Below are 27,732 nucleotides of genomic sequence, written 5' to 3' on the forward strand. Positions count from 1 at the left end.
TTTAGGAGGTCCACATTATAAGCAAATTAATTGCTGGTATTTACTGGATGGACATCATTCTAAGAGTAAAGTTAAAAATGATTTGGAAAGCCAGAAGGAAAGACTGAGGAAAATGGAAGAATTTACATTAGAAAACTTGCAATTGTAAATCCTTTCTCTGCCCTTTGAGGTGTAAATCTTCTACAACCAGGAATGTCTCTCTCAAGGACTTGGAAGCCATAGATCTGAAATAAAATCATCAAAGGAGATAGCATTCCTGTTTTCCTGATTCTGTGGGAGCGAAGAGCCCAACTTTGCTAAGTAACTACTAGCAAACACAGATGGCATATTAATATTGACTAATCTCCCACCTAAAGTTTTCCAGTACTTTTCTACTAGCTCACCCCAGCATTTAAACACCATCCCACCTTGTCCAGAAGAGTTGAGTTCAGTTTGTCTTCCCTATAACAGTAGTCTTAAATCTCATTAGTCTTTGCCCCTATTGCAATAGTCTTGAATGAAGTCCTCCCTGACTGTTTAACTGGCCTGACATAATTTCTCTCTTATACCAGTATAGACATGATCTGGTCTTACAAATCCAAGAATCCAATTATTGGCAGAGTAAAACTGAGGCCATCTTACCAAATTTTTTATAATATCAAAGTAAAAGTAACTGATATACATCCAGATACTCAGTAACTAAATTTGACACACACACAAACACACACATACACACACACACACACACAGAGTTGTGTTTACTAGTTTGATTGCAAGGAAGATGCAGCAGGAAAACTATCACATAAGAGACACAGAAATCTGGCATTCATAGTTTAAGACTGCAGTAGACAGGTGTAAAGTCTCTTGATTAACTTTGAGATACAAGTCCCTTCCAGTCCAGGTAGAGATAAATAAACAAAAGTGGATATTTATTCAAACACATGGAGGCTAAATGATATGCTACTAAACAACCAATGGATCGTTAAAGAAATCAAAGAGGAAATCGAAAAATACCTAGAGACAAATGAAAATGAAAACATGACAATCCAAAACCTATGGGACCCAGCAAAAGCAGTTCTAACAGGGACATTTATAGTGATGCAAGCTTACTTCAGGACATAAGAAAAATCTCAAATAAACAACCCAACCTTACACCTAAAGCAACTAGAGAAACACAAACAAACACAACCCAAAGTTAGTAGAAAGGAAGAAATTATAAAGATCAGAGCAGAAATAAATGAGTTAGAGACTAAGAAAACAATAGAAAAGATCAATGAAATTAAAAACACTAAAAGATGGTTCTTTGAAAAGGTAAACAAAATTGAAAAACCTTTAGCCAGACTCACCAAACAAAACGAGAGGGCCCAAATCAACAAAATCAGAAATGAAAGAGGAGAAGTTACAACTGACACCACAGAAATACAAAGGATCATAAGAGACTACCACAAGCAACTATATGCCAATAAAATGGACAACCTAGAAGAAATGGATAAATTCTGAGGAAGGTACAATCTCCCAAGACTGAACCAGGAAGAAGTAGAAAATATGAACACACCGATTACCAGTATTGAAATTGAATCAGTAATTTAAAAACTCCCAACAAATAAAAGGCAAGGGCCAGATTGCTTCACAGACAAATTCTACCAAACACTTAGAGAAGAGTTAACACCTATCCTCCTGAAAATGTGTAAAGAAACAGAGAAGACCCCAAACAGCTAAAGCAATATTGAGAAAGATGAACAGAGCTGGAAGAATCTGACTCCCTGACTTCAGACTGTACTACAAAGCTACAGTCATCAAAACAGTATGGTACTTGCACAAAAACAGACACATCAATCAGTGGAACAGGATAGAAAGCCTGAAAATAAACCCATGCACTTATGGTCAATTAATCTACAACAAAGGAGGCAAGAATATACAATGGAGAAATGACAGTCTCTTCAACAAGTGGTGCTGGGAAAACTGAACAGCTACATGTAAAGGAATGAAATTAGAAGATTCTCTAACATCATATATAAAAATAAACTCAAAGTGGTTTAAAGACCTTAATGTAAGACTGGATACTATAAAACTTCTAGAGGAAAACATAGGCAGAACACTTTTTGACACAAATCGCAGCAATATTTTTTTGTATCCATCTCCTTGAGTAATGGAAATAAAAGCAAAAATTAAAAAATGGGATCAGGGCTTCCTTGGTGGCGCAGTGGTTGAGAGTCTGCCTCCCGATGCAGGAGACACGGGTTCGTGCCCTGGTCTGGGAAGATCTCACATGCTACGAAGCGGCTGGGCCCGTGAGCCATAACCATAAACAAGACAAAAAGACAACCCTCAGACTGGGAGAAAATATTTGCAAATGGAGCAACCGAAAAGGGATTAATCTCCAAAATATACAAGCAGCTCATACCACTCAATATCAAAAGACAAACTAACAACCCAATCAAAAAATGGGCATAAGACCTTAATAGACATTTCTCCAAAAGAGACATACAGATGGCTAACAGGCACATGAAAAGATGCACAACATTGCTAATTATTAGAGAAATGGAAACCAAAACTGCAAAGAGGTATCACCTCACACTGGTCAGAATGGCCATCAACAAAAAGTCTACAAATAATAAATGTTGGAGAGGGTGTGGAGAAAAAGGAACCCTCCTACACTGTTGGTGGGAATGTAAATTGGTGCAGCCACTGTGGAGAACAACATGGAGTTTCCTTAAAAGACTAAACATAGAGCTACCATATGATCCAGCAATCCTACTCCTGGACATATATCTGGAGAAAACTATAGAAAAAATATATGCACCCCAACAACATTCATAGCAGCACTGTCTGCACAGCCAAGACATGGAAGCAACCTAAGTCCATCGACAGATGAAAAGATAAAGAAGATACAGTGTGTGTATATATATATATATATATATAGTTATTTATTTATTGTTACATATATATAGAATAGAAAATATAAATATATATATATAAAATGGAATATTACTCAGCCATAAGAAAGAATGAAATAATGTCACTTGCAGCAACATGGATGGACCTAGAGATTATCATACTAAGTGAAGTAAGTCAGACAAAGACAAATTTCTTATGATATCACATATATGTGGAATAAAATGAATGAATTTATTTACAAGAGAGAAATAGAAAAAAACTATGGTTACCAAAGGGGAAAGGGGGTGGGGAGAGATAAATTAGGAGTTTTGATTAAAATGTACACACTACTGTATATGAAATAGGTAACCAACAAGGACCTACTATCTAGCACAGGGAACTACATACTCAACATCTTATAATAACCTATAATGGAAAATAATATAAAAAAGAATATATATATATATATACATATATATGTTTAAAAAGTGGATGCTTGTTAATCATGTAGATTTAACTGATTGCTATAATAATACAATTATTGACTTGGACTCAGGCAAAAAATGGCCCACAGTCTGGGTTTGTCCTCAAGACTTACAACACTTAGAGTCATGTATACTAAACACTGTAAGTTCAGTATGTGCCTTCAATAGGTGCCTCATAATAATACTAGATCATGGTTCTGAGTATTTTTGTGTTTCCTGTCTAGAAAAAATTATTTTGAAAGATGAATAATTACTGAAGGGCCCAGATCATCTCATAAATATAATGTTACTTATGTGATTGATGAGAACTAGGAGAAATTTACTGGGCCTGTGAAGGAAAACACTTAGCTAACAATTTAGATTCAGCCTCCAGAATGAAGCTACTCCACAGGACGGAATTAGGTAATATTTCATATGAAACTACAAAATAATACTCATACTGTTAATCATTTGAAAGTATAAGCAATATAGACATCACAACAGTTTGTAAAATTAATGTATGATGAAAGAAAAATTTTGACCATTGCTAATCAAAAATGTGCTTTAACCATTCACCACTGGTACAATAAACGTAAAGGCTAATATTGCACTGAATTTTTAAATTCATCTTATTGTAACCCTGACAATTGTTTTGCTTTGTATTTTACTGTGGACTTGCTGTATATTTAGATGAGTGCAAATTGCCAAGATAAAGCAGAAACAGCAATAGAGATAAATAGAAAATTGTAGTTTTATTATAAAATAGTCACAGAAAGAAAAATTATAAGTGCAAATGCAAATCTAAAAAAAATTCAAAATTTCCCTAATAACAAAAGGGAAAAATAACTCTCCTCCCCTCCCACCTCTCTTTAGCATTTCTTTTAGAAAACTTGCAATTACAAATGATTGCTTTCTCTTTTTCTTTCAGATGTATGTAAATGTTTTAAAAGCTAAATAAACCTCTTTCCAGTTTTGCACCCCAAGAATGTCTCACTTGGAGGCCATGGGAGTCATCTCTTTGAAATGTGAACATGAAGATGGATGGTGCCCTGTCACCCTGTTTCTGTGAGAGTTAAAGCTTAGGTGCTTGGCTTCAGGATGTAACTTCCTTCTTGTCATAAAGAAGACAAGGATAGTGCATTCAGGTTACTATTTAAAAAAAAAAAAAAGATAGAAGAGACCAGGTGGTTTATAAACAACATAATGCACTATCCTTTTTCTTTTGATAAGGACAATTAACATGTGAAATGATTATATCTACTTGTCTATATAAATGGGTTAATTTTTTTTTCTCTTTTTGCGTCTCTTTAGCAGATTGCCTATCATGTGTATCATGGTCTGATTTAATCCATTTTCAATAGTAAAACTAATTCATTCTTTTCTTTACTTTCTGGGAAGGATTCACTGGGTTGGTAGGTGACTTTATATCAATATTTGTATTTTCTCAACAATGGATATGTCACTTAAAATTCTGCTCTTTGCATCCAGCGTCAACAGCTAATTAATCTCGATATCCTTTCAAAGACCTTGGTTTAGACTCAGACTGCTTAAGACAACTTTTTATGCAACCCCCATCCCTGACAATAAGGGGTGCTTCTGGGCCACAGAGGAGGGAGTCTTACACCATTCTCAAAAAAACTCTGAAAAGAGTCTTCAAATAGTTTTAACATGTTTTTAATACACTTTTTGAACCAGTTATCTGTAAACTTAAATTAAAAACTTCTTTAATATGTGTTTATTTACAAGCTGTGTAACCTCAGCATTCACAGTGCATTCTAATCTTCTTAGTTAATCCCTTCATGCTAGAATAAAAGCTTAAAAGCCCTAAATAAATGCACTCAGAAATATTCCTCAAGCTCTCAAGTACAATATAAAATAAAAGAGAAGATCTATTAAATTTCAATTATGCTCAATGCCTGATTTTCCTTATAATCACTCTAGGCATTATGGGTGTATCCATTAGAAATAACAACTATAGTCCTACATTCGAACATATTTTGTGTATTGTACAAGTATGTAACTTTTGCCTTTTATATAAATGCATTTAATATTCTTTCTTCTAATACAGAGCTGTCAAGGATGATGTATACCTTCATTTCTGGATACATGAAATTAACTAAGGATGATGATGATGGCTGCAAAAATTAGATTTAAAAAAACCCTGAAATATCACCATTAGGGTGACATCAAAAAGTGTTATCACCAAGAGGGCAGACAGCAAAAGGAAGAAGAAATACAATCCTGCAACCTGTGGAAGGAAAACCACATTCACAGAAAGATAGACAAGATGAAAAGGCAGAGGGCTATGTAACAGATGAAGAAACAAGATAAAACCCCAGAAAAACAACTAAATGAAATGGAGATAGGCAATCTTCCAGAAAGAGAAATCAGAATAAGGATAGTGAAGATGATACAGACCTCGGAGAGAGAATGGAGGCAAAGATTGAGAAGATGCAAGAAATGTTTAACAAAGATATAGAAGCATTAAAGAACAAATAAAGAGAGATGAACAATATAATAAATGAAATGAAAAATACACTAGAAAGAATCAATAGCAGAATAAGTGAGGCAGAAAAACAGATAAGTGACCTAGAAGACAGAATGGTGGAATTCACTGATGCGGAACAGAAAAAAAACAAATGAATGAAAAGAAATGAAGACAGCCTAAGAGACCTCTGGGACAACATTAAATGCAGAAACATTCACATTATAGGGATTCCAGGAGGAGAAGAGACAGAGAAAGAACCCAAGAAAATACTTGAAGAGATTAGAGTTGAAAACTTCCCTAACATGGGAAATAGCCTCCCAAGTCAAGGAAGTGCAGAGAGTCCCATATAGGATAAACCCAAGGAGAAACACGCCAAAACACATATTAATCAAATTACCAAAAATTAACAGCAAAGAAAAATTATTGAAAGCAGCAAGGGAAAAACAACAAATAACATACAAGGGAAATCCCATAAGGTTAACAGCTGATTTCTCAGCAGAAACTCTACAAGCCAGACCGGAGTGGCATTATATACTTAAAGTGATGAAAGGGAAGAACCTACAACCAAGATTACTCTACCTGGCAAGGATCTCATTCAGATTTGATGGAGAAATCAAAAGCTTTACAGACAAGCAAAAGCTAAGAGAATTCAGCACCACCAAACCAGCTCTATGACAAATACTAAAGGAACTTCTCTAAGTGGGAAAAACAAGAGAAGAAAAGGACCTACAAAAACAAAATGAAAACAATTAAGAAAATGGTAATAGGAACATACATATAGATAATTACCTAAAATGTGAAGAGATTAAACACTCCAACCAAAAGACACAGGCTTGCTGAATGGATACAAAAACAAGACCCATATATATGCTATCTAAAAGAGACCTACTTCAGACCTAGGGACACATTCACACTGAAAGTGAGGGGATGGAAAAAGATATTCCATACAAAGGGAAATCAAAAGAAAGCTGGAGTAGCAATACTCATATCAGGTAAAATAGACCTTAAAATAAAGAATGTTACAAGAGACAAGGAAGGACACTACATGATGATCAAGGGATCAATCCAAGAAGAAGATATAACAATTATAAATATACATGAACCCAACATAGGAGCACCTCAATACATAAGGCAACTGCTAACAGCTATAAAAGAGGAAATCAACAGTAACATAATAATAGTGGGGGACTTTAACACCTCACTTACACCAATGGACAGATCATCCAAAATGAAAATTAATAAGGAAACACAAGGTTTAAATAGACCAGATAGATTTAATTGATATTTATAGGACATTCCATCCAAAAACAGCAGATTATACTTTCTTCTCAAGTGCACACAGAACATTCTCCAGGATATAATATCTTGGGTCATAAATCAAGTCTCAGGAAATTAAAGACAATTGAAATCACATCAAGCATCTTTTCTGACCACAACGTTATGAGATTAGAAATCAATTACAGGGAAAAAAACCGTAAAAAAACACACTCACATTGAGGCTAAACAATATGTTGCTAAATAACCAAGAGATAATTGAAGAAGTAAAAGAGGAAATCAAAAAATACCTAGAGAAAAATGACAATGAAAACACGATGATCCAAAACCTATGGGATGCAGCAAAAGCAGTTCTAAGAGGGAAGTTTATAGCTATACAAGCCTACCTCAAAAACAAGAAAAACCTCAAATAAAAAATCTAACATTACACCTAAAGGCACTAGAGAAAGAAGAACAAACAAAACCCAAAGTTAGCAGAAGGAAAGAAATCATCAAGATCATAGCAGAAGTAAATGAAATAGAAACAAAGAAAACAATAGCAAAGATAAATAAAACTAAAAGCTGGTTCTTTGAGAAGATAAACAAAATTGATAAACCATTAGCCAGACTCATCAAAAAAAAGAGGGAGTGGACTCAAATCAATAAGATTAGAAATGAAAAAGGAGAAGTTACAACAGACACCGTCAAAATACAAAGCATCCTAAGAGACTACTACAAGCAACTCTATGCCAATAAAAAGGACAAACTGGAAGAAATGGACAAATTCTTAGAAAGGTATAACCTTCCAAGATTGAACCAGGAAGAAATGGAAAATATGAACAGACCAATCACAAGTAATGAAATTGAACCTGTGATTAAAAATCTTCCAACACACAAAGTCCAGGACCAGAGAGCTTCACAGGTGAATTCTATCAAACATTTAAAGAAGAGATAACACCCATGCTTCTCAAACTCTTCCAAAAAATTGCAGAGGAAGGAAAACTCCCAAACTCATTCTATGAGGTGACCATCAGCCTGATACCAAAACCAGAAAAAGATACGACAACAAAAGAAAATTACAGACCAATATCACTGATGAATATAGATGCAAAAATCCTCAACAAAATACTAGCAAATAGAATCCAACAACACATTAAAAGGATCACACAGCATGATCAAGTGGGATTTATCCCAGGGATGCAAGGATTCTTCAATATACGCAAATCAATCAATGTGATACACCATATTAACAAATTGAAAAGAAAAACGATATGATCATCTCAATAGATGCAGAAAAAGTTTTTGACAAAATTCAACACTGATTTATGATAAAAACTCCCCAGAAAGTAGGCAGAGAGGGAACGTACCTCAACATAATAAAGGCCATATATGACAAACCCAGAGCAAACATCATTCTCAATGGTGAAAAACTGAAAGCATTTCCTCTAAGATCAGGAACAAGACAAGGATGTCCACTCTCACCACTACTGTACAACATAGCTTTGGAAGTCCTAGCCATGGCAATCAGAGAAGAAAAATAAAAGGAATATAAATTGGAAAAGAAGAAGTAAAACTGTCACTGTTTGCAGATGACATGATACTATACATAGAGAATCCTAAAGATGCTACCAGAAAACTACTAAAGCTAATCAATGAATTTGGTAAAGTTGCAGGATACAAAATTAATTCACAGAAATCTCTTGCATTCCTATACACTAATGATGAAAAATCTGAAAGAGAAATTAAGGAAACACTCCCATTTACCACTGTAACAAAAAGAATAAAATACCTAGGAATAAACCTACCTAGGGAGACAAAAGACCTGTATGCAGAAAACTATAAGACACTGATGAAAGAAATTAAACATGATACCAACAGATGGAGAGTTATACCATGTTCTTGGATTGGAAGAATCAATATTGTGAAAATGACTATACTCCCCAAAGAAATCTACAGATTCAATGCAGTCCCTATCAAATTACCAATGGCATTTTTTTTACAGAACTAGAACAAAAAAATCTTAAAATTTGCATGGAGACATAGCCAAAGCAGTCTTAAGGGAAAAATGTGGAGCTGGGGTAATCAGGCTCCCTGACTTCACACTATACTACAAAGCTACAGTAATCAACACAATATGGTACTGGCACAAAAACAGAAATATAGATCAATGGAATAGGACAGAAAGCCCAGAGATAAACCCATTCACCTATGGTGAACTAATCTATGACAAAGGAGGCAAGGATATACAATGGAGAAAAGACAGTCTCTTCAATAAGTGGTGCTGGGAAAACTGGTCAGCTACATGTAAAAGAATGAAATTAGAACACTCCCTAACACCATACACAAAAATAAACTCAAAATGGATTAGAGACCTAAATGTAAGACCAGGCACTGTAAAACGCTTAGAGGGAAACATAGGAAGAACATTCTTTCACATAAATCACAGCAAGATATTTTTTGATCCATCTCCTAGAGTAATGGAAATAAAAACAAAACTAAACAAATGGGACCTAATGAAACTTAAAAAGCTTCTGCACAGCAAAGGCAACCATAAACAAGACGAAAAGACAACACTCAGAATGGGAGAAAATATTTGCAAATGAATCAACGGACAAAGGATTAATCTCCAAAATATATAAATAGCTCATGCAGCTCAATATTAAAAAAACAAACAACCTAATCCAAAAATGGGCAGAAGACCTAAGTAGACATTTCTCCAAGGAAGACATACAGATGGCCAAGAGGCACATGAAAAGCTGCTCAATGTCACTAATTGTTAGAGAAATGCAAATCAAAATTACAATGAGGTATCACCTAACACCAATTAGAATGGGTATCATCAGAAAATCTACAAGCAACAAATGCTGGAGAGGGCATAGAGAAAATGGAGCCCTCTTGCACTGTTGGTGGGAATGTAAATTGATACAGCCACTATGGAGAACGGTATGGAGGTTCCTTAAAAAACTAAAAATAGAATTACCATATGACCCAACAATCCCACTAATGGGCATATACCCAGAGAAAACCATAATTCAAAAAGACACATGCACCCCAATGTTCACTGCAGCACTATTTACAATAGCCAGGTCATAGAAGCAAACTAAATGTCCACTGACAGACAAATGGATAAAGAAGGTGTGGTACATATATACAATGGAATATTACTCAGCCATAAAAAGGAACGAAATTGGGTCATTTGTAGAGACGTGGATGAATCTAGAGACTGTCATACACAGTGAAGTAAGTCAGAAAGAGAAAAACAAATATCATATATTAACACATATATGTGGAACCTAGAAAATGGTACAGATGAACCGGTTTGCAGAGCAGAAATTGAGACACGTAAGTAGAGAACAAACGTATGGACACCAAGGGGGGAACGCAGCGGGGGTTGGGGGTGGCAGTGTGATGAATTGGGAGATTGGGATTGACATGTATACACTGATGTATATAAAATGGATGACAAATACAAACCTGCTGTATAAAAAAATAAATAAAATTAAATTAAAAAAAAGTGTTATCACCTCACTCACACCTGTTAGGATGGCTATTCACAAAAAGGTAAGAAGTAACAAATGCTGGTGGGGATGTGGAGAAAAAGGAACCCTTGTACACTGTTGTTCGGAATGTAAACCATTACAGCCCCTATGATACAGTATAGAGGTTCCTCAAGAAATTAAAAACAGAAATACCCTAAGATTCAGCAATCCCACTTCCTGCTAGAGATATGCAAAGGAAATGAAACCATTACTTCAAAGAGTTATCTATAATCCCGTCTTCACTGCAGCATTATTCACAATAACAGGGCTATGGAAACAACCTAAGCGTCTGCCAGTAGATGAATAGATCAAGAAAAGTTATGCGTGCACACACACACATATCGTTCAGCCTTAAAAAGGAAATAAATTCTGTCATTTGCAACAACATGGGTGAAACTGGAGGGCATTATGATAAGTGACACCAAGTCATATAGAGAAAGACTAATACTGCATGGAATCACATATGTGGAACCTAAAAAAATAAAAAAGAGAGAGAGTATTAATTCATAGAAACAAGAGAGTTGCCAGGTATTGGGGAGTGGGGGAAATAGGCAGAGGTTGGTATAAGTGTACATACTTTCAGTTATAAGATGAATAAGATCTGAAAGTCTAATGTGTAACATGATAACTATAGTTGATAACACTGAACTCTATAACTGAAATTTGCTAGAAGAAGTAGAACTTAAATGTTCTCACCAAAAAAAAAAAAAAGGTAAATATGTGAGGTGATAGATGTGTTAATTAACTTGATGGGGGGGAATCCTTTCACAAAATATACATATATCCACGTTGCATAATTTAAAATGCTTTATATTTTTATTCATCAATTATACCTCAGTAACTCTGAAACAAAATTTTAAAAGGAAATAAAATAGAAAAGAAAGTGGATCAAAATACTAGACGAACAACATAGAGTTTTAAAAATAAAAATACATGTACTGTGGGATGATGGGACTACATAAATGTTAATTCAATTAGGTAACTGAGTAGTGAATAATTGTGGTTTTTACTTCATTTATGGTGTTGGACTTCAGAAGTTTTAATTTATTGGTTAATTCTAAAGCATAATGTGTGTGAGAGTGTTTGGAACAGTTATTACAGATGCAAAAAGATGTCTATTTCAACACTTGTTTGTTTTTTTGGTGGGGGTGTACACGGGCCTCTCAATGTTGTGGCCTCTCCCATTGCGGAGCAGAGACTCCGGACACGCAGGCTCAGCGGCCATGGCTCACGGGCCTAGCCGCTCCGCGGCATGTGGGATCTTCCCGGACCGGGGCACGAACCCGTGCCCCCTGCATCGGCAGGTAGACTCTCAACCACTGCGCCACCAGGGAAGCCCCTCAACACTTGTTTTTAGAAGAATTTTAAGGTCAAGACCTCAGCACATACATCTTTGTACTCATCTGTGGATACTTCAGTCAAATACTGGGTTGGCCAAAAAGTTTGTTTGGGTTTTCCATAATTGCTTACAAAAAACCCAAAAGAACTTTATGGCCAACCCAATATTTAGCATTCTAACAAAGTGCTGTGCTTTTGTGGGAAGAACGCTAATGTATTTATTTACATACTCTTTCTATATTTTGTCCTAATTTCTTTCCTACAGCCGCTTTCAAAATGCCTACCATATTACAAATATTCCTGATAAAAAGAGAAAAATACCAACTGAAAGCTTCTTTAGTTTAGACAATTTGATCCAATTGAATCCAATGCCAAAAAAAAAAAAAAAACAACCACGAAAAACCCCAAACAAAACCATAGTAATTGCTTAAATTGCAGTAAAACCATCAGTGTTTTCACAAAACAAACCAAAGTAAAACAGTAAACTGCCTTCTTTTTTTAGTAAAATCATCCATGTTCTCCCAGTCGAAAATGTAACTATCGTCACAATGAAGAAATAATGAAGGACCATAAAAATAAACTATCCCTTATATTTAACATTTTTGTTGCTAGTAATCAAATGTCACAGAGATTATTTCATACGGCAGCCTAAAGTAGTTCTGAAATTCCAAGAGCATTTATTTATTATTGCCCAGTAGCAAGTCATTTGAATGACTATCCATCAAATTTTGTCCACACGATGAGATAATTGCTACTGTCAGTTTGATTGTTTTTCTTGCATGTGGTATTAGTAAGTGCTGTTGAAACTCTGGTGCTAGAGACTAAATGTCCCCCTGCTGCCAAAACTTACATGTTGAAACCTCATCTCCAATGTTAGGGTATTTGAAGGTGAGGACTTTGATAGGTGATTAGGTCATGAAGGCAGAGCGCTCCTCAATGTGATTGTGCCCTTATAAAAGAGGACCCAGAGAGATCCCTGACCCCATCTGCTATATGAGGACACAGTAAAAAGATGGCCACCTATGAACTGGAAAGCGGGTTGTTAGCAGACACCGAATCTGCTGGCACCATGATCTCTGAATTCCAGCCTCTAGAACTGTGAGGAATACATTTATGTTGTTTATAAACCACCCAGTCTATCCTTTTTTCTTTTTTCTTTTTTTTTTTTTTATAGTAGCCTGAATGCACTGACACCACATAGACCTGCAGAGCTCTCTACTGCTTGTGGTATGTCTTTGCCAATGTCTGCAAAGATACCCCATCTGCTGACATGTTTCAGTAGATGTGTCTTGATGTAGAGCAATTTTTCTGCTCCCATTATAATTCATGCCACACCTAACTGTTAACACAGGCTCTGTGTTAGGTATTTTGGGAAATCCAAGATGAGTAGTAAACAATCTCTGCAATCAAAGAACCTAAAATGATTGTGAGTGTGTATGAGTGTGTGTGTGGGTGTGTGTGTGAGTGTAATGGAGGAGGGCAAGGAGGAGTGCAAGGCAGAAATAAGAGCAGTAAGAAGATATCCGATTGGCCAAAAAGTTCCTTTGTTTTTTAAGTAAAAATAAAAGACACATTTTTCATTTTCACCAAGAAATTTATTGAAAATGCATTCATCATTTTGTTCCACTACCTTCTGACATTTTTCAGGCAATTTCATAATTCTATATTCCCAAAACATTTTTTTCTTTTTGAGCAAAGAACTGTTCCAGGTGCCTTTTACAGTCTTCCAGGGAATTGAAATTTTTTCCATTAACAGAATTTTGTAAAGACTGAAATATCAATAAATGTAAATCTGAAGGGGCAATGCCTGGTGAATACAGAAAATGAATCAGAACTTCCCAGTCAATCTGTAACAGTTTTTGCCTGGTGATCAAAGAAACATGCACAGTCTTGCATTAACCTGATGGAAGATTATGTGGTTCTGTTGACTAATTCTGGATGCTTTTCGTCAAGTGCTGCTTTCAGTTGGCCTAATTGGGAGCAGTACTTGTTGGAATTAATTGTTTCATTTTCCAGAAGGAGCTCATAATAGAGGACTCCCTTCCAATCTCACCATATACACAACATCACCTTCTTTGGATGAAGACTGGCCTTTTGGTGTGGTTGGTGGTGGTTCATTTCACTTGCCCCGCGATCTCTCCCATTCCACATTATTGTATAGTAACCACTTTTCATTGCCCATCACAATTCGTTTCAAAAACATAACGTTTTCATTACATTTAAGTAGAGAATCAGAGAATCACATGCGGAAATATGGTCAACAAGGTTTTTTTCTCTTAACTTATGTGGAACCCAAATATCAAAGTGATTAACATAACCAAGCTGGTGCAAATGATTTTCAACACTTGAGTTGGATATTTTGAGTATGTCAGCTATTTGGGTATTTTGAGTATAGCATCTCCCGTGTGGTATAATGTTGACTGTTCTCAATTAATGTCTCGATTTCATCACCATCATCTTCAACTGGTCTACCTGACCATGGAGCATTGTCCAGTGAGAAATCTCCAGAAAGAAACTTTGCAAACCACGTTTGACACATTCGATCAGTCACAGCTCCTGCTACATACACTGCACAAATTTTTTTTGCCTTTCAGTTGTGTTTTTACCTTTCTTGAAATAATAAAGCATAATATGCCAAAATGTTGCTTTTTTCTTCCATCTTAAATATTAAAATAGCTATACAAAAATTTTCCAATTTTGATAAGTTTTTTTTTTTTTTTAATGCACACTGATATGACAGCTGTGACAATACAACCTAACAAAATTGTTTCGAATGAAGTTAAAGACAACTAAGTGCTACTAGAGCCATCTTAGGGAAAAAACCAAACAAAGGTTTTGGCCAACCCAATTTTTTTTTTTTTTTTTGATAACTTTCATATAAAGGGTGAAAGATTATTCTGAATGGTCAATTTTTCTAAGTCCTTTTTATACTGTGGCCATCAATCTCTAACAATATTGCCTTGTTGATATATTTAGTATATTCCCTTCTTTCATTAGCCCATGGGGTCGGTTGGTATTTAGATTTTCATTATTAACAGGGGAAGGTACAAGAGCAAATTTGAGAAGTTGTAAGTCCCTGGTCGTAAGAGCGTTTGCTCAAGGCAAATATCACATATAGTAGTCTTGTACCAAGGTGGCATTTTGAAAGAGTAAACTGTTGAAAAATGTTATAAAATAATATATCTTCAACAAAGTAGCTCGTTAAAACATATGCACCAATGAGCTGAGAGCAATAATAATATATGAACATAAAAAACAGCTACCTTTTCTATAAATCTAGTATGAATATTATTTATTAAATATTAAAGAAAATATTTATTTAAAATATAGTAACACAAAGTAGAGTTTGCATGTGTGTGTGCATGCGTGTGTATTTAAAATAAAAAGAAGAAATATAGATGAATGGAATAGGATAGAAAGCCCAGAGATAAACCCATGCACATATGGTCACCTTATTTTTGATAAAGGAGGCAAGAATATACAATGGAGAAAAGACAGTCTCTTCAATAAGTGGTGCTGGGAAAACTGGACAGCTACATGTAAAAGAAGGAAATTAGAACACTCCCTAACACCATACACAAAAATAAATTCAAAATGGATTAAAGCCCTAAATGTAAGGCCAGACACTATAAACTCTTAGAGGAAAACATAGGCAGAACACTATATGACATAAATCACAGCAAGATCCTTTTTGACCCACCTCCTAGAGAAATGTGAATAAAACCAAAAATAAAAAAATGGGACCTAATGAAACTTAAAAGCTTTTGCATACCAAAGGAATCCATAAATAAGATGAAAAGACAATCCTCAAAATGGGAGAAAATATTTGCAAATGAAGGAACTGACAAAGGAATAATCTCCAAAATTTACAAGCAGCTTATGCAGCTCAATATCAAAAAAACAAACAACCCAATCCAAACATGGGCAAAGACCGAAATAGACATTTCTCCAAAGAAGATATACAGATTGCCAACAAATACATGAAAGAATGCTCAACATCACTAATTATTAGAGAAATGAAAATCAAAACTACAATGAGGTATCACCTCACACCAGTCACAATGGCCATCATCAAAAAATCTACAAACCATACATGCTGGAGAGGATGTGGAGAAAAGGGAACCCTCTTGCACTGTTGGTGGGAATGTAAATTGATACAGCCACTATGGAGAACAGTATAGAGGTTCCTCAAAAAAACTATGAATAGAACTACCATATGACCCAGCAATCCCACTACTGGGCATATACCCTGACAAAACCATAATTCAAAGAGTCGTACCACAATGTTCATTGCATCTCTATTTACAATAGCCAGGACATGGAAGCAACCTAAGTGTCCATCGACAGATGAATGGATAAAGAAGATGTGTCATACATATACAGTGGAATATTATTCAGCCATTAAAAAGAAATGAAATTGAATTATTTGTAGTGAGGTGGATAGACCTAGAGCCTGTCATACAGAGTGAAGTTAGAAAGAGAAAAACAAATACTGTATGCTAGCACATATATATGGAATCTAAAAAAAAAAAAATGTCCTGAAGAACCTAGGGGCAGGACAGGAATAAAGATGCAGATGTAGAGAATGGACTTGAGGACACGGGGAGGGGGAAGGGTAAGCTGGGACGAAGTGAGAGAGTGGCATGGATTTATATATACTACAAATGTAAAATAGATAGCTAGTGGGAAGCAGCCTCATCGCACAGGGAGATCAGCTTGCACAACACAGGGAGATCAGCTCCGTGTTTTGTAACCACCTAGAGGGGTGGGATAGGGAGGGTGGGAGGGAGATGTAAGAGGAAGGAGATATGGGGATATATGTATATGTATAGCTGATACACTTCGTTATAAAGCAGAAACTAACACACAATTGTAAAGCAATTATATGCCAATAAAGGTGTTAAAAAATAAATAATTAAAATAAAATAAAAAGAAGAGTTCCCAGGGAACAGTGTTGTTAGCCCATACTAACATATATCTGAGAATGAGATTTTACATTATAAAATTTTTCAGGACATATCAGAATTTGATAGTCATAGGATAGAACCATGTTTGGATATCTAAGACAACATTTTTTTTCACCTTCTGTAACATGTTTGTTCAAATACAATGTTGTCCAATATCAATGTATACTCATAAAATTTCCAGGAGCATCTTGGAAAAGAAGAGTTTTCTTTCTATTTTTTATTTTACAAGTGTTCACTTAATTATTCTTTATAGTGTTACTGCGACTCCATTAATGGAACAGCAAAGTGTGTGAGAGAAAATGTAGGAAAAGGAAAGAGAATCACATTTCTCATAGAATGCATTTTTAACTATCTCAGTTTGATGCCATACAGATGAGAAGGGTGGACAAGTAATCAACAACTCCTCCCTTCTTTATGCAGACGAAATGAGGGTTGGAAGTGTATTCAATGCCTGTAATTGTACTATCATCACTGTTAGTTCTCTCAAATTTATTACATCCATTTTTACCATCAGGCGAATTTATACATAAGTGTGAAAATAGCACATGTAAAACAATCTGAGAAAAAACTTCTTTTAACGGTCTTTAAAAGATATTAACATGATTGTTCAAATCCATTATCTGAATTATTATCAACTGGTCAAGTTTATATTCTGATCTCTATTGAAACTTGTCACTATACCACCATGAAGCTGCCATGAATGAAAAATCCTACCTCAAACTGGAGAAAAAAAAAAATGCCCTTCAAGTAAGTCCAGTGGAGAGAAAATTAACGAGCATGAGTGTGAGAAAGAAAAGGCCACAAATAAGCAATACAGTACGAGACAGCAAATGGCTGAAGCAATAAATCTTTGAATTGTGAATTTAAGTTTGTAGCTTAAATTCACATAATTTTAGGAATTTTCATCTGATAAAATTATATGGAGTACTTAGTACTGCATACGATGTCCAATTACAGTGTATTCTCTGTTACTTAATAAATTTATTGCTTATAACTGTGTCATGAGTATTTCTTCAGAACCAAAATTTCAAGGTAAAGAGATACGGCACACTGAGATTATTTATAAGTTACTGAACTGCAAAACTGACATACTTTGTACTTAAGAGGAAGAAATTATAAGAATTATTTTTTTAAAGCTTTTCATAATTCATTTTTGGAGGACTATTTTAGCTGTTGAACATGTTATGACTATATGGATACATTTTTTTATTGAAGAGAATATGACAATTGATTTTAACTTTTAGAATCTAAATATTGAAGGAAAATTGGAAGCGAAAACACCATTTATTTCCAATGCTTAATTCAATCCTATGACCTAAATAGAATAGGTTGGGATGTTCCTTATCTGGTTAAATATTTTAAAAAATGAGGTATCCTGTGTTTATTAAACTAATCAGAATTTATAAACTTAAATATATAGGCTGAATTCATCCTCCTTTAAAATACTTTCAAATATGAGATTACATGGCTCTCTGTTAAATGAACATATTTTCTGTGTTTTACTATGTTTCTGACTTTCGGCTATTTAATATTTTAAAATAAATTTATTGAAAAGATAGTTTTAGTGCCGAAAGTCTCTAGCACATGGATCACACTTAAGAGAAAAGCAAAAAGGAACATGTAGATGAGTAAATAGTTTGCCAAATAAAATGCCTAAATGGAGACTAATTTTACCCATTAGAAGAACGTTATTTAAAATAAATTCCCTTCAACTGTTTTTTGGGGTTTTTTTTTATACGTTCTTGACCATTAACCATGCCATATGCAATACTGTTTTTAAACTTGGGCAAGATAGGCCCCTTCCCTGATCCCTTCGTCTGACCATTCTGTAGCCCACCTCTTGCCCAGGGATGTGCCTGCTCACTTCACCTATGAGATCCTAGACTAATTTCCAGCCCACAATGTGGTAAGAACTGAAATTGGGAGTAAATCTTTCAAACTTCTAGAGTAATTTGAAAGAGTAATTCTGTCTGGTGAATTTCATAATAAAAAAACTTGGAATGTATTTATATGTGCTTTTATTTCATTTTCCTAGAAATTTTTTTTTCACTTTGTAAAAGTATCATTTCAAGACGAATTAAAAATAAAAACAAATCTTCTATTTTATAGTTTGTTTAAAAACTACTGTTCCACAACTCATTGGTACCTGGTACCCTGGAATTTCCTGCTACCTGAACCTTCACAGGCCTCTTTTCCAGGTCCACATTCTCAGGGCCAGAACACATGACCCATATGTGCACTCTTAGACCCAGTGGGCAGTGTTTGCAGGGAGGTGTGGCAGCTTGAATGTGTAGGCTGGGAAGTCTACATGTATCGTGAAGGATGGAGCTGAGTTTGGGAATAGAGGGTGGCCAGGTGCAGGCTGGGGCTGGGACCACTTTCCTATACCTTCATGTTCCAACAAGAAAATCACACAAGTCCCAGAATTCTAAATTTAAACTTGTCCTTCTAGGTTGTTATGAAAGTGTATTTGTCAAGGTAGGAGGATGGAACATATTGTATTTAACAATATGTAGCTTAATTTATAACTTTTAATATTTAGACATTTGATATGTGAGATTCTATCTGTATTCTTACTCTGAGCCTTGTAAATGTCCAGATGAGTGGGCCTGCTGTTGAGAAAGCTAAACTTATTAAAAAATATGTTTCAGGTACACTCAAATTTATATCAGCTTCTTTGGTAGATACAAATCCAGTAGGTTCTCTTATCACAGACTCTTAGAGTTCAGAGGAACCTTTGACCTAACTTCAAGTTTGTAAAATCTCTGTTAGCTAGTCAGACAGCTTTTATTTGAACACCTCTAGGAGGTAGGTGCTACCTAGTTCTGTTGTAGTCACACTTACTCAAGGAGAAGAAAGATATTTTCAGAAATGTGTAATTGTGTTCTGAGGAAGAAAAGCAGGTCTAAGAAACACATTTCTGGTTACAGACAGACAAATATAAAAAAAATCACAGATTTTTCAAAATTAATACAACTTCTCAGAGTGAAGGAATTATAACAAGTAATGAAATAGAACTACTGTGTAAACTAGGGACAATATGATGACAGGAATGTGAGAAAAGGAAAAATGTAATGTTTTTTTCTTCATTTATTCTACCAGCAGCAGAAGCTTAGTCTGTAAAATACAGCTATTTCCACTTGACTATTCATTCAAGTCATAAGATCTCTTTTCATTAATGTATTTGCTCTTTATCTGGTCTTATGTTGCCTACCTAACTTTGGGATCATCCTCAAAAAAAAAAAAAAATCAATTGTGAACCTATTTCTTTCATTTAATTATCCAATACTTCTCATGTCATCTGCTACTTGATCCAATTCATACAACACAGGATTATAAAAATCACTTAAAAAATTTATTCACCCTGTCTTCCAAAATAAAAAGAAATAGAGACATTATCTGCACTTGAAAAGAATTTTGAAAAGCACAGAAAATCCACTAATAAAAATTTTACTAGATCTTTTTGAAGCAACTGAGGTCAAAATTCTTAAAAGAAGGTGTGCAGAAACTGAAGGACTGTGGCATGTTTACAAAGAGGTTCTTGTGATTAGCGAAGAGTTCATTTTTTAGAAAGTGTATGGCTATATTTAAAATATAAAGGAGTTTTCCTCTTAGTACTTAAAATTATATAGTAAATATCATTGCCTTAATTCTTCTTACTTTGAGTTTTGCAAAAACATAATATATATATGATTATGATGTCTGCATCTAAAATGTATGTGTGTGTGTGTGTGTGCGTGTGCACTCATGCACTCATCTCATAGTCTTCTGGTTATTTAAACATAATGTATTATCTTTCTTACTCTCTCTTAGCCCTCCCACACTAAGGGACCAATTTAGATCCAATGATTGAACAGTCTAAAAAGTAATGGTCACAGAATAAAGCTTTAATTTTTATTTCCACTGGAGGTGAAGTACTCAATGTGAACTTTGAATATGATAGTATAGGGAAATCCATCTGGAAACTTGGTATTCTTTTGAAAATAGTAATTAATAACCATTCTGTGTTATTAATACAGTAATTTATTCTATGAAGAAAATATCAACAGGTATATCAGAATTCATTATTGTCTATATATTTTTTAACATTAGAATAGATTAAATTATATGGTTCAAACATAATATTATTTTTTTCTTTTAGCATGTGGGACTGTACAGATTACTGTTTAATCCCAATAAATGTACTCTTTTATGCTTACCATTTCTAATGGTTGGGTATTTAAGATAATAATTTTGATATTTTCCTTCTGTGTCTTATTAGATTACTGGAAATTTGTATGTCTATAACCTTTCTGTTTGTAGTTTTGTGATATTAATTATCTCATAGATTCTTTAAGGCAGTGGCTAAAGGAGTATACAGCATCCATGATCTGGGATATTAGTTGTACAAGATGACATCTATTATTTCATTAGATTCTGAAATGCTAAGTTTTATTTAGTGGTAGATATAGTAAAAAAGATGTTTAAGAAATATTCTTCAGTCAACTGACTAGCTATCCTGCCTTTCCCTGTCCATGCTTTGAAGAATCTAAACCTGAAATCTAGTCCTCTATCTTATCCATCACATACATGTTTTACAGTTTCATTTTTGAAGTACATATAATGTGATCTATCAAATAAACATGTAGAAAGATAGGTCTCAGAATGTGTGAGGATCACTTACAAAATTTGCTATATTATCATTAATGCCCAAGAAACTTCAACTTTTCTAAAGTGTCAGATAAAGGAACAAATACATGTGTTATTTGGGAAATAATAAATAATAAATTTAAGGAATAAACCAAATTTTGTGTTGTATCATGTGTCACATGCCTATAGGCCCAGGCAGGCAATGCAAGGGTTCTTAGATGCTCAAGTGAAAAACAAGACAAGGTTGAAGGGCCATGAGAACCTATGGGCTCTCTAAAGGGGACAGAAGAGAGTTCCAGCAAATTTTGCCATGTGATAATCCAGTCCTAGTGTTGCCAGTCTGTCGAAAGAAACAACAAATTCAGATTTTTTATATGTAATTTTCAATTATTTAAAACACTGTATAGTTGACCCTTGAAGAACATGGGTTTGAACTGCACAGGTCCACTTATACATGGATATTTTTTCCAATAAATACTACAGTACTACACAATCCATGGTTGGTTGAACCCATGTATGTGGAACTATGGATATGGAGGGCTGACTAAGGGATTTGGGCATGTGCAGATTGTGATATATGTGACAGTTCCTGGAAACAATACCCCGTGGATACCAAGGGATGACTGCACTTCCCAAACAACAACCAAAAAACATACTTACTGGTCATATTAGTTCTGTGGCTGTCAATTTCTAATACAATATTACAGTATAAGGAAATCCAAACTATCAGGTACAAAACCACAAAGAAATCTAGGAGGAACTATATATAATTTCTGAAAGATATTAGTCTAGCGTGGTGAAATGTCTACCAGGTACATCATCCTGATAAAAATGCTGAGTATTTTTAGGGGGGTGGAGTTACAAATAATTTGAACAACATAAACAAATATGCAGAACATGTAAAGCAATGGCTCTTTGTCCATCATTATCTTAGGAAGCACAAAGTGGAATTGTAGTAGGCTCAGAGATAAACAACAAAATTGTGGTTGATCAATGATATCCATGTAGTAGGTGGAGGAGAGAAGTTGAAGTTGAGGTCAAGAATGCATAAAGATAAATAATAAGAGAAGGGATTTTTTTTTTTCCTGAAAAGATAACAACTAGATAACAACAAGATGGAATAGTACTGGGTCTACAATGTACACATAAGGTAAATCTTTGGTGTTATTACAGGATTCTGCAATAACAGTACTATGAGAACTTCTTGTAAAATTAAAAAGAAAAGGAAAGGAAAGAGGAGGAGAGGTTTGGAGGCCAGTAGGGATTACAAGTGCAGCCCCTCAGGACTGTATATATTTGAAAACTTTAAAAGCTTCTGCCTGAGGGTCTGGCATCCAATCAGCCTGAAACTAGGTGATCACTGAATTCCTTTCTTTGGAACACTGACAAGTCTTGGCACATGCTGAACAGCAGGGGAAAATTGGAATAAATAAGGCAGTATATACAACCAAAAAGATTTAAGAGACAACAAAGATCTAGGGCAGGGTTGAATGAGAAGGATCATCACCTACACAAAGTCACTACTTTAAGACTGATAGAGGTAGCAGTTTTGCCTAATATATAGAAACAAACACAGAGAATTAGGCAAAATGAGGTGACAAAATATGCTCCAAACAAAAGAAAAAACAAAACATCAGAAAAAAAAAACCTTAATGATATGAAGATAAGTAATTTATCTGGTAAAGAATTCAAAATGATGGTCATAAAAGTGCTCACTGAACTCAGGAGAAGAATGGATGAACACAGTGAGAACTTCAACAAAGAGTTAAAAAAAAATAAGAAAGAATCAATCACAGCTAAAGAATGAAATAACATGAGTAACATAAATTAAATGAAAAATACACTAAAGGGAATCAATAGCAGATAAGATGATACAGAAGAAGGATTAGCAATCTGGAAGACAGGGTAATGGAAATCACCCAATCAGAACAAAAAGGGGAAAAAAATTAAATATGGATAGCTTAAGGACAACATCAAGCACAAGAATATTTGCTTTATAGGGATCCCAGAAGTAGAAGAAAGAGAGAATGGGGAACAAATGTATTTGAAGAAATACTGGCTGAAAACTTCCCTATCCTAGAAAGGAAACAGACATCCAGATCCAGGAAGCACAGAGAGTCCCAAACAAGATGACTCCAAAGAGACCTACAAAGAGACACATTATAGGTAAAATGTCAAAAATTAAAGAGAGAGTACTAAAAGCAGTAAGAGGAAACCAATTAGTTAATATAATGGAAGCAATTTTTTCAGCAGAAACTTTGCAGACCAGAATGGAGCAGCATGATATATTCAAAGTGCTGAAACAAAATAAAACAAACAAACAAACAAAAATTTACAACCAAGAATACTGTATCCAGCAAGGTTACCATCCAGAATTGAAAGTGAGATAAAGAGTTTCCCAGACAAGCAAAATCTAAAGGAGTTCACCACCACTAAACTGGCCCTGCAAGAAATGTTAAAGGGACTTCTATAAGTTGAAATGAAATGGCACTAATTAATAAGAAAACACATGAAACTAAAATTCTCACTGGAAAAGGCAAATATATAGTAATGGTAGTGGATCAATCACTTATAAAACCTGTGTGAAGGTTAAATGACGAAAGTTCAAAAACAACCCCTATACAATAATGAGAGAAGACACAAAATAAAAAGATGTAAAACATGATGTAAAAGACATAAAATGTGGAAGCAGGGAATAAAAATGTAGTATTTGTAGAATGCATTTGAACTTAAGTGACTATCAACATAAAATAAACTTTTCCATATATAAATAGTTATATATGAACCTTATGGTAACCACAAACCAAAAGCCTATAATAGATACAGAGGAAATAAAGACAAAAAAATCCAAACATGATACTAAAGAAAATCATTAAACAATCATCAAACAAACAAAAAAACCCAAGACCCATCTATATGCTGCTTATAAGAGACTCACTTCAGATCTAAACACACACAGACCAAAAGTGAAGGAATGAAAAAAAATGTTTCATGCAAACAAAAATAAAAAGAAAGCTGGGGTCGCAGTACTTACATAAGATAAAATATACTTTAAAATAAAGACTGTAACAAAAGACAAAGAAGAGCATCACATAATGTTAAAGGGATCAATCCAACAAGAGGATATAGCATCTGTAAATATCTATGCACCCAACATAGGACCACCTAAATATATAAAGCAAACATTAATAGACATAATGGGAGGGGTCCAGAAATCTACATTTTAAAAAGTGCACCAGGTAATTGTGATGCAAAAGACCCCATTTTTGAGAAACACCTCACTGATAAAGCCTGTATTGCAAATCAACAGTTATGAAAGGAATACTGAGAGAAAGCATATCATAACCTTTTGAGGTTCATCACAGAAAAAATATATATACATGCCCTGGACATTTCTTCTTGCCACTATCAGAGGTAGATCATTGAAATGGATAGCCAAGGATTTGGCGGTAAGTTCCTAACATTTCCCTTTTCTCAATTTATGTTCATTCTTTTTGTTCACATTAAGAACCTTTTCAGTATATTAGCTCAACTCTGAGAGCTGTTCATTGCTAACTACTTCACGTCAAACCACTGATAAACTCTCAACTACAGATCTTGATGACTAGGTCTTTATTATTGTCTCTGGGATCAATTTCATGATTGTTTTTTCCAGTCTATTCTAAAACTCTGTGAGGGCAAAGGTATTTTCCAAAATAAGGCCAATCAGCCACTCTGCAATTTCACCCTAGGCCTCTTTTGCCAATGAGTTCCTTTCTGGAAATGGTTTCTAACTAACTGTGTTTGGATCAAGTACCTTAAGCACCACTGAAGAAGGACTAATAAATATACTATATGCAGGTTGATGATCATAACTAAGGTACTATGCTTCTTCTGTTGGTGATAGTAGGAAGAATCAATGAAAGAAAAGAAAAAGTAAAATTTCATACAATTTTATAAAGACCTAATAGGCTAAGTCAAGAAAGAAACATTGAGAACTTACACTTGGAGCACTGTCCTTGGGTCTCCAACTTCGCTCCCGTCACCAATTGTCAAGGTGTCATAGCCAATTTCCAGATCGAATTCTTCAAAATTTATCTGGATAACCTAGCAATAAACAGAAACAAACATCTCAAATATATTTCATTACATAATAAAAGCAAACAAAAATGCACTGTGGACATACTATATATCTATAGATCTATAATTATCTGTATAAGAATTTCAAACTATGGCAGGAGATCATGTGAGACTATTCCTATCAATCATTATAATTATAACATAATTTTTATTTACTCTATTGTATCTTCTGTAATAACTTTTCAATGAAATGGCATGGCTTCTGTTTATAGGACACTCTTATTTGAGGAATCTGAATACAAATCTAATTTAAGAAGGCTTTATAAAAATGTATATGTACCTGAAGAGTGGTTACATTTGCATATATTTTTACAAGCTAGCACAGAAAAACACAGAGTATACTATTTTTATGAAATAGTAAAGCTTAAAAACTGTTAGAGCTAAATTTGAATCTAGATCACTAAATTTAAAGGCATCAGGTTTATTTTTGTGTATCCTTTGGTAACAGAATCCCTCATATATATTATATTTTGCTGGCAAAACTAGGAGCACAATTCTTTGGGAGACACATTATACCATAACAAAAAATTAATATTAATTCTTATCAAAATATACTCATGCATTCATTTATTGTTTATATATCTATGTAAAAATTCATATTTAATTAAATTGCAATTCTTAAATTAGAAACCAATATAATATTAAAGAATAATAAATCAAGAATCCATATAAGAAGAAATTACATAAATATCATCCTATATATAATCATGGCTTGAGCAAAAAATAATTTATAATAAAGTATTATTCAACACGAGTTAAAGAAAATGAATGGTTGATATTACCAATAGTACTAGAGAATAAATGAAAAAAAGCTTTAAAAATTTTTAAATTATTATTTAAAAACTAATTTTTATAATTGTTACTTTGGTATCATAAAAAGAAATTCTTAAGAAAATGAGGGATTTCATACGCTGATTCTTTTTAGCTTTGTAACAAAAAACCAAATTTTTGATTATGTCTATTTCTTGATTTTTAAATCATTTTTTACTAGCATTAATTAAAGCCACTGTTTTGGTCAGGTTTAAATGCAGAATATATAAAAACACTGAATTTTACATGGCTACAACTTAAAAGTAAATGTTTCCCTGTTCTACACTGAGTTAAATATAAGTATTCTCAATTAATAATTGCCTGTTAATGGAGATTAAGTTGTTCCCATTTTTTTGCTATCAAAAGCAACATGGTTACAACCAATCTTAAATATTTTCTGGCTCAAATGTACAAGTACTAGCTTATATATGTACTTATGAGTGCAATTTCTGGATAATAACAAAGCAAAAATTATATTTCATAATATTGTGCCATATGATTTGGAAATTATTTTACCAATTTAAATGCCTACAACTTGTGTACATTAGGTTTCATTATTTCTACCAATCTAGAGGGTATAAAAAATGACTTTTCTTTTGCATTTTCTTCATTAGTAATTAAGTTCTTTTTTCATATGTTTGTCATTTATGCTCTTTTTCAGGCTTTCTGTTTTTTTTTTTTTTTTCTTGACTCAAAGTTATTTTAATTTTCATAGAAACATGTCAATGCTGAAAAAGTTTTCAAATTTATTGTCATATAATTATTCGCTTTCTTTTAGCCTATGTTGTCTGTACTCTTGTCCTATTTCTATTTCTAACATTATATGTCTTCTCTATTTTTGTTTACTATTTTTTATTGTGCTAACTATAATATATATTAAAAAATCAATTTTAGCTATTTTTAAGTGTACAGTTCAGTGGCATTAATTATCAATATATTCACAATGCTATGCAACTATCACCATCTTTTTCCAAAAGTTTTCCAAACCAAAACCTTGTTACCATTAAGCCATAACAATAACTCCCCATTTTCCTCTTTCCCCCATCTCCTGGTAACTTCCAACATACTTTCTGTCTCTACAAATTTTCATATTCTAGATATTTTATATAAGTGGAAAAACACAATATTTGCCTTTTTGTGTTTGATTTACTTCACTAAGAAAAGTCTTTGAGGTTCATCTACATTATAGCATGTATAAGAACTTCATTCCTTTTTATGGCTGAATAATAGTCCATTGTATGTATACACCTAATTTGGTGTAACCATTA

General features: G+C 34.0%; 1 protein-coding gene across 3 annotated transcripts in view; it reads right to left on the bottom strand.

Annotated features, from left to right (window-relative positions):
• The window catches only part of CSMD3 (CUB and Sushi multiple domains 3), a 1,083,470-nt gene that overhangs the window by 562,301 nt on the left and 493,437 nt on the right, over positions 1 to 27,732 (bottom strand). For all 3 annotated transcript variants that reach the window (XM_032609830.1, XM_032609829.1, XM_032609828.1), the window contains one exon: positions 25,518 to 25,621. In XM_032609830.1, the coding sequence (XP_032465721.1) occupies positions 25,518 to 25,621 (104 nt within the window). The remainder of the gene's footprint in view (positions 1 to 25,517; positions 25,622 to 27,732) is intronic.

This window comes from Phocoena sinus, chromosome 17 (assembly GCF_008692025.1).
Source record: "Phocoena sinus isolate mPhoSin1 chromosome 17, mPhoSin1.pri, whole genome shotgun sequence".
Classification (NCBI taxonomy): Eukaryota; Metazoa; Chordata; class Mammalia; order Artiodactyla; family Phocoenidae; genus Phocoena; species Phocoena sinus.